General features: G+C 38.0%; 2 protein-coding genes and 1 long non-coding RNA gene across 6 annotated transcripts in view; all 3 read left to right on the top strand.

Moving 5' to 3' along the window:
* The first annotated feature begins 6 nt into the window (after positions 1-6).
* On the top strand, positions 7-1,595 carry LOC109586216 (CASP-like protein 4A1). Its single transcript, XM_020002388.1, has 3 exons — positions 7-71; positions 197-277; positions 527-1,595. Exons 2-3 carry the CDS (start codon positions 212-214, stop codon positions 752-754), a joined length of 294 nt encoding a protein of 97 aa, XP_019857947.1. The 5' UTR covers positions 7-71; positions 197-211; the 3' UTR covers positions 755-1,595.
* Positions 1,596-5,253: 3,658 nt separating this feature from the next.
* LOC109586214 (probable serine/threonine-protein kinase drkD) lies at positions 5,254-6,380 on the top strand (the record flags this gene model as incomplete). Its single annotated transcript, XM_020002385.1, has 1 exon — positions 5,254-6,380. A coding segment is annotated over one exon (1,050 nt), but the record flags the coding sequence as incomplete, so codon positions are not given.
* Positions 6,381-6,501: 121 nt separating this feature from the next.
* The window catches only part of LOC109586218 (uncharacterized), a 3,957-nt gene continuing 2,021 nt past the window's right edge, over positions 6,502-8,437 (top strand). The window contains exons 1-5 of one of the 4 annotated variants that reach the window (XR_002186881.1): positions 6,502-6,564; positions 6,610-6,710; positions 6,769-6,891; positions 7,004-7,093; positions 7,537-8,032. This is a non-coding gene — a long non-coding RNA (uncharacterized LOC109586218). Of the gene's footprint in view, positions 6,711-6,768; positions 6,892-7,003; positions 7,094-7,536; positions 8,033-8,437 lie in introns of all 4 variants that reach the window. The other 3 variants (XR_002186882.1, XR_002186879.1, XR_002186880.1) reach the window with 3 other exon arrangements.

An 8,437-nucleotide genomic window follows, 5' to 3' on the forward strand; every position in this document is an offset into this window, starting at 1 on the left:
ACGCCCACAAAAGGCTGACATTCTCGTTTCATGACGAGCCACCACCTCCAACGTTTGATGACATTTATGATGTAAGTAATTTAAGTATGTTGTTTTATTGTTTGTTTTTTTTACATTTGGTGATAATAAAACTCCCCAAGCAGCAAAAGTAAACTTATTTTAATCTTAATTTAATGATTATTTTTATTTTTATTAGCCACAGACAGATGCTATGTCTGAATGGGGTGCTCTTGAGTCAGAACTGAATGCAATAGGAGCACCAGCAACAACAGCAACAGTAAGTGATGAACAACAAGTCAATTAACAACAGCAGTATAGTATAATATTGATGCATCAATTTAAGCACAAATTGCTCCAGAGATTTCTAAATAAATGCATGTACATGTAACTACTAGCTAAAAGAGCAAGCCAAGAACTAACTTTAAATTTCCTTCCATGCAAGTTCTAAACATAGCATTTCATTACAAATGCATGTAACCATATATACATGTAATTGTTAATTTACAATTTTCTTTCTCTCTCCCAGTCTGCTCCTGCTCCAGCTCCTACTGCTCAGTCAGAGTACATAATAATACCACCACCAGCACCAACAGGAGGAGCAGGTACCCGCCCCCAGCCAGGGGTACAACCCCCTTTCCCCTTTCACCCTCCCCCTCCAGCCAACCCTAGCCTTCCTCCCTCCTCAAGCTGGTTTGATGATTTATCTGACATCTTCTCAGGCAGTGGAACTCTTACTAGTCTGTACGGGAATTAGCCTCAATTCCCTCCCACATTTGCCCCGCCCCCACTACTAAACCCGTTTGGTATGGCCGGCCAGCCCCCTCCCCATAATTCCCCACCCCTCCTGTACAAGAATCCTCCATTACGATGGATCTTATGGACGCTATACATAACCCACAGCAAAACACAACCACTGCTTACTTGATAGGTATGGGAATGAGAATGTCTGGTTTGGGAATGGACCTCCTACTGGGTACGGAACAGGGCAGTTTTAATTTGGAGGGGGCATGGGTGGATTTCCTGGCGGCCCTCAGCCCCCCTCCCCAGCCTTGGATATTTTCAGTTTACCGGCTAACCCCCTACTAGACAGCAATTTCTCTCAGCCATTCCTACCCACTAATACCGGAGGGGCCAGACCCCCGGGAGGTGAACAGCCCCCCTAGGGGGCCGGGGCTAAAGGGAAAATTGATGCATTTTCTGATCTGGTCTCAATAGCTCATGACAAAACAACATCAAAACCAGAACCAGCCCCTCCCACAATATTCCGAGGTCCACCCACTAACACCGAAGCCCAGCCCCTCTATCATACCGTCCACCTTATTTAGACTTCACTGATGCCCCGCCCACTACTTCTGGCCGGCCCCTTCTGGGTTTGAGGATACTTTTGGTACGTTGCCCCCGGGACGGGGGGCGGTTTTGGAGGTGGCACGGGTATATTTGGTGATTTTTTTACTAGCCGTGGGGGTGGGCTGCCCCTCTCCCATTTCTAGCTGATTCCTGGATGTCTTTTAATTAAAAACATTAAAATACTAATACATGTACATGTACACTTATATACATGTACAGCAGTGGCGTAGCTAGAATAAATGAACAAAGAGGGCACAGTGGGGGCACTGAATAAAGCAATGCTCATTATTACTCAATGTAGCCAGCTCAATTGAGTCAGTTCAGTCAGTTGTAACTTGTATCTATTCAGTCTCCTGCCTTGTTGCAGGGGCACAAGAAGCAGTTATAAGGGCGCTTGCCCCCACAGGCCCCTATGTAGCTACGCCACTGATGTACAGTAACATACGTTTGTTTAACTATAAGCTGATTGACTTATTGTAATTATTATTATTATTATTGTTGTTCTTGTTGCTGCAGATTTTGTTGATAGGGTGTACTTTTGCTATTTTTATTTTTTAATTTTAAAATTGCAAAAAACAAAATTTGATGTCTTCACATCCGGTTTAGTTATTAAGTGTTTATACTTAGATATGTATGACGTCACAAAAGGGCGTTTTACCTGTCATCATACCCCAGAGCCCCGGCCCCATTTGTCCCTCTAACAAAAATGGCAGCCAAAGTACCAGAAGACTATCAATCGAACTATCAACCAGTGGAGAGAAGGGAACACTCCACTGTACGGGTAGGAGACTACCTGTATATGTGGGGTGGGGTCCAGCCTGATCTCCCTGAAGTACATAATAATGAAAAGAAGAAATCAATGTGTTCTGTGATGGAGGTGTGTCACCTAAGGACTAGTAGGTGGGAGCAGAAACCCACCACTGGTAACCCTCCACTGGGTGTTAGTAGCTATGCAGCTGCTGCCATTGGAAGGGAAATATTTTATTTTGGAGGCCATTGTGGTCATGGTGGCTGTCTTCATAATAGTTTATACAGGTAAACATGATAGTTATTGATATTATATAATATTTTATACAGTTTTAATGTTGATACCTCTAACTGGAAGAAACTCTCTCCTACTACATCTCGTCTTGGTCCTAAGATGAAAGGCTACTGTGACATGATAGCAATGAAAGTGAATGGTGAGGACTATCTTGTAGTAATTGGAGGACAGGGACCATCTACTAATAATACACCGAAACAACCTGGTGCCCAGTACAGTGATAGAGGATTATTTTCTAGTAATCAACTTTGCAATGAGATCCATTTCTATAAACTCTCAACAGGTCAGAACACATACAGTTTATATTAATATAATGAAGTATTGTTATTTAATGGTTCTCCACTCAGGCTGGTTGCATTGAGAATTGCTTGCTTGTTTGTTCATTGTTGTCACTCCTAATTATTTGATAATATTGATCAAAGAAATATCAACTAATTTGCTCCACCCAATGCATTCCATTCACACTAATTGGCCTCGCCTATGCGAGGTATAGGTACTTGTTGTGTGTGTGTGTCATTCATTCATTCATTCTGTACAAGCGAATTTTGTTTTTGATAAGCTATAACTTTAGCATAGCGTGTTCCAAGCGCCTAGAACTTCCTTTTTGGCCTGGAAAAGTCTTGCTTAACTGTTTTGTGTTGCTCAAATACAAGCACTAGGTACAAGAAGCTTCAAAGTAAGAAATCAAGTATTTGAGTCAGGTTTCGTTGTGTTGGAACTCTAGAGATAGCTGGCAGCATTTTCCAATAGATTAGAATATAGCCTTCAAAAAAATGAACAGAATTCTTTAAATCTTACTTGATGAAGAGTTATAGTTGCCCTGGTTCTAGTTTGTGAAGCGCTGGAGCGACAAACTACTGGACTATAGGTACTAAAGTGTCTATATTATCTCAAATATATAAAGGGAACAACTTTCTGTCAGCAAGTTTATCGTATATTGCTGATTAGTAAAGAAAAAGTTAAGCTTCTTTCTCACATGGCCTTCTTGCTGCCATCGATCATTGCAGTTAAGTTGATGATGTAATGCCACACCTTTTAATTACATGCATGGTAGGGGCTAGAGCTGCTTGCTGCAGTGCTGCTACTTCTGCAGGTATTCAAGAGCAACTGCAACTACAGGAAGCTATATGTTGAGCAGACTCTCTTCATGCCATTCTTGCTGATAATCAAACAGCTATTGCAGTGAGGCCACTAGCATTGTTTTAGTTAACAGTAACTAAAACTAAAACCTATTTTAGTGAGCTGTTTTCCTTAACTAAAACTAAAACTAAAATTGCTCACTTGTAACTAATAAAACTATTGCAGTATAATTAAGAGGTTTGACCACCAATAGTTAGCACTGTATAGTGTTCATAAGGTCATTTAGTTCATTCACTAGTTCTTAATTTTGATGGTTTAATTGTTTCACATTATCAGAAAGAGTTTGGTGAATTAAACTATAACTAAAACTAAAACTAGAAGCATTGGATGAATAAAACTAAAACTGAAATACAATTTTTAAGTGATAACAATAACTAAAACTAAAATTATTACCATTGCATAACTAAAACTAAAACTTAAAATTAAAGAAATAGAAAACTAAAACTCTTGTACCATACTAAAACAACACTAGAGGCCACGCACCATAACAGCTTTAGTGGCGAGGCCACACACCGTAGGTGTCTCATTATTATTATTGATATTTTTAGAACAATGGATATCACCAACTGTCACTGGAGACAGACCACCTCCTATTCGCTCCTTCACTTTAACATCAATTAATAATTCCAGTGCTATATTATTTGGAGGTGTCACTGCTAATGGAGACAGTAACAATGTATATATTCTTAATTTTACTGATACATCAGTGGTGAGTGTATTATTAGTATAATTACATTAATTAATAAATGTGTGTATTATTTTGTGGGTGTGATTTATGATAATTATTTATTTTTTATATTATTATTTTAGAATTGTTCAAAGTTATCTAGCCCTGGAAGATCAGTACAATGGCCTAAGGAAAGACGTTCTCATTCCAGTGTGTTGATTAACACTAGCTCAGGACCACACCTACTAGTGGTGGGTGGAGTTGATACTTATGATATTTGGATATTTGATATCAACAATAAATCATGGAAGCAACTGGTAGGTATTGTTGTGGGTGTGGTTTAAGCATTTTGAGTCGAGTTTCAATAAACAATTGAGGAATTAGCCAAATTTTAATAACAATACATGTACATGTACAGTACGCGACAAAGAATATCACAAATTATATTTATTATGATCTTTATAGGTTAATTTACCAATCAATGTCACTGATAGATGTTGGCATTCTCTCTCAGCCTGGAGTGTGACTCCAACCACTAACTGGATAATTGTGTTCGGAGGGTGCTCACCACAAAAAGATACAGCAGTTATTGAACTCAGTGGGTATATGTGAATACAGATGTATTGAATATATACAATTTGTACATGAATATAATAATAATAAATTAACAGTATAGCCTTTTGGTATAGGATATTATTTCACGAGATTTGCTTCATTAACTGACGTAATAATTCAAAATAATTATATAAATGAATTTAATTAATAATCAGTGCTTTCTACTATACAGTAGTAGCTGATATTATATTGATTATTATTATACATGTACATGTACTTGTCATTAATTCAACTATTGTGTTATTGTATAGGATATACTAGTATTAATGATTGGTCTACTAGTATAATACCTCTGGACCAGTATCAAGAGAAACTACAAGAAAGGAGAAGAGAATGGGAAGCATCTCAACCTGTTCAACCTGAGGATAGAAGAGAAATAGACCGTCTGACACGTGTACTACAAGAAAGGGAAAGGGAACTACAGGAGGAGAGAAGAGAAAAGGAACAAGTTAGAAACAGACTACAGCAACAACTTCAACAAGCACAGCAACAAGGACAAGAAAAAGAGAGAGAGGCCAGAGAACAAGAGCAGAATTTTCAACAACAGCTTCAGGAAAGCCAACAACAGCTTCAGAGGGAAGTTCAACAGGGTGAAGAAAGAGAACAGGGTTTTCAACGACAGCTTCAACAAGCTCAGCAGCAGCTTCAGGAAAGTCAAGAAAGAGAGAGAGGCCTAGAGCAGCAACTAAGAGAGAGAGATAGACAAGAGAGAGATAGACAAGAGAGAGAGTCTCCTTGGGTAGTTAGCAGAAATGATATTAGAATGACAGAAAGGATTCTAGGCAGAGGAGGATGGGGAGAGGTCAGAGTAGCTCATTTCCATGGACTGGAAGTTGCTGCAAAGGTACTTCATGAGACCATCATATCAGAATATAACGTATCACTGTTCTCTCGTGAAATGAATATTGCTTCTAAAATACGTCATCCTAACCTCCTTCAGTTTATAGGAGCCACTACAGAGGGTAATCCAATCATCCTGACGGAGCTAATGCCGACCAGCCTAAGAAAGGAATTAGAGACTGGAGGACTGGCCTATCATGCCACACTGAGCATCAGTTTAGATGTAGCCTGTGCTCTCAATTACCTTCATCTCTTCAAGCCTCATCCTATACTACATAGAGATGTCAGCAGTGCTAATGTACTCCTTCAACCAATGGGAGAAACATGGAGGGCTAAAGTATCTGATTACGGGTCAGCTAATCTTCAACCACTGATTGGTAGGACCACTAATCCTGGTAATCCTGTCTATTCAGCACCTGAAGCAGGCAATCCAAGGGAACACTCTCCTTCAATGGATGTGTTCAGTTATGGTGTCCTCCTTCTAGAGATGATAACACAACGTATTCCTCTACCAGAAGAGAGAGTAGGTCTTATTGATGGTATTAGAAGAGCCTCGTTTAGGTCTATTGTTCAACGCTGCCTAATAGTTGAGTATAGACACCGTCCAACAATGAATGATATTATAACTGAACTAAATGACACTCTCTGTTAGTTATTGAGATATTATTATTATTATATTTATTATTATTTTTGCTGTTGTTGCTGCTGCAATTTTTTGATAAGGTATACTTTGCTAATTTTTTTAGTTTAAAATTTTTTTGAACGAAATTAAGAAATTTTTATGACGTCATAGAAGGGTGTTATATAATACCCATATACGTATACCGTACCTAGTACCTACTACAGTACTTACCTCCAAATAAAATGGCAGCCAACTTGAAGCACCAAGTCCATCAGTACTTGATTATGACTCGTGTGTTGTTACTATTAGTGTATCATTACCTCTTGTTATCTATAGACTATCAACCAGTGAAGAGGAGTGAACACTCCACTGTACGGGTACATGTGGCAATTATTCTCGACCGTGGCGCACTGCCAGGGACAGGCTCAAATTTAGAGGTATTTTAAAATGCATTTATTGCCTCATACACTCAATTTTAAATCATTTAACTTGCAGTATGTTGGATCAGAGAATTGTGTTATCAGGAGACGTGGTAATGCTGGAGCTTCTAGATACTGCCTACCTAGTCTCGCCCCGCTCCTGTGGGCGGGGCAAGACTACTGCCTACCTACTTTGAGGGTAAGGAAAGAGAGAGAGGGGAGGGAGTGATTTAATATCTATCGAGCAAAACTTTCATGAATCGGTTATTGCTGTTGTTGTTGCTCACTGTTTTTCTTCTCTCCTTTCATAGATGGCTAGTAAGAATATGAGAGCTGACAAGTCGAAAACAGTTTTAGGTCTAAACATGAAATGAGTATCACTTTGTGACGAGAGATAAAAGGTACATGTACAAGCATGGCCTCAAATGTTTTAGTGTTGGGCGATATTGATATTTTATCAATACAAACAATACTTTGCGGTATTGATTTGTATCGGTATTGAAATTTTAAAGAAACTTGTATTGATACATGTATGTTGACCACGTCCACTTACTGAGATTAAATAATTATTAATAAAGAAGATTTTGATAAGTTAATGAGGTAGTTACACACACGTGGATACAAACAAGTGCATGAAAAATCAATGAAAACAGTCAATAATAAGGTGTATGACTCCATAGGTGTGGTCTAAATATCATATCAAAACTGTATCAATACTCTCGATATGCACTGATAATGATTGGTATCGGATCGAATCCATTTTGGCCAGTATTGTCCACCACTAAAATATTTATAGCTATTTATGCACCTTAATAACTATTAACTATTAATAGCTACAATATAGTCTGTAACTCTGGTCCCAGTTGATAAAGTTACTTATGTAACTCATGATCCAGAGGATCAGTGCTACTTTGGAGTTATCATACAAACTAAGGAGTCTCACACTGGATTTAGACTCTACCTTTTCAAAGCTGAGAGACCTATAGTACATTATCATGTCATTATGATCATACATACAGTACATGAACAGTTTCTGCATGTAAAACTTGATACCTGATGTCTGCATGAACTGGATAGTAACTAGAAAACAATTTTGACTTTAATTTTACTATCCTATCATTTTTAGGCTGTTACATTTGTCAGTTCATCTCGTGAGTTACATGTATTTGATCTTATCATGAAGTTACGTCAAGCAAAGAAGAAGATGAAAGAAGAAAAAGAAGCAGATAAAGCACCTCAATAATCATTATTTCTAATAGCCACAGACAGCAGTTATGTCTGAATGAGGTGCTCTTGAGTAAGAACTGAATGCAATAGGAGCACCAACAACAACAGCAACAGTAAGTGATGAACAACAAGTCAACAACAGCAGTAATGAGTATAGTATACCTTAAGCCTGCTATTATTTGCGTCTACTAATTTTAGTGAAATCAGCAAAAGCCATGTTTAGCGTTACTAATTTTAGCGTTTTTAATCAAATTAACTATAAATAATAACCATTATAATGAATAATAATTATTTCGGCGTCTATTTAATTTAGCGATTTAAAGCTCTCTCGCTAATATAGCTAAATTTAGTAGACGCTAAAAATAGTAGGCTTAAGGTAATATTTATGCATAAATTTAAGCACGAATTGCTGCAGAGATTTCTAAATAAATACATATACATGTAACTACTAGCTAAAAGAGCAAGCCAAGATCTAACTTTAAATTTCCTTCCATGCAAGTTCTAAACATAACGTTTTA

This window comes from Amphimedon queenslandica, unplaced genomic scaffold (genome assembly GCF_000090795.2).
Source record: "Amphimedon queenslandica unplaced genomic scaffold, v1.1 AMPQUscaffold_12924, whole genome shotgun sequence".
Lineage (NCBI taxonomy): Eukaryota > Metazoa > Porifera > Demospongiae > Haplosclerida > Niphatidae > Amphimedon > Amphimedon queenslandica.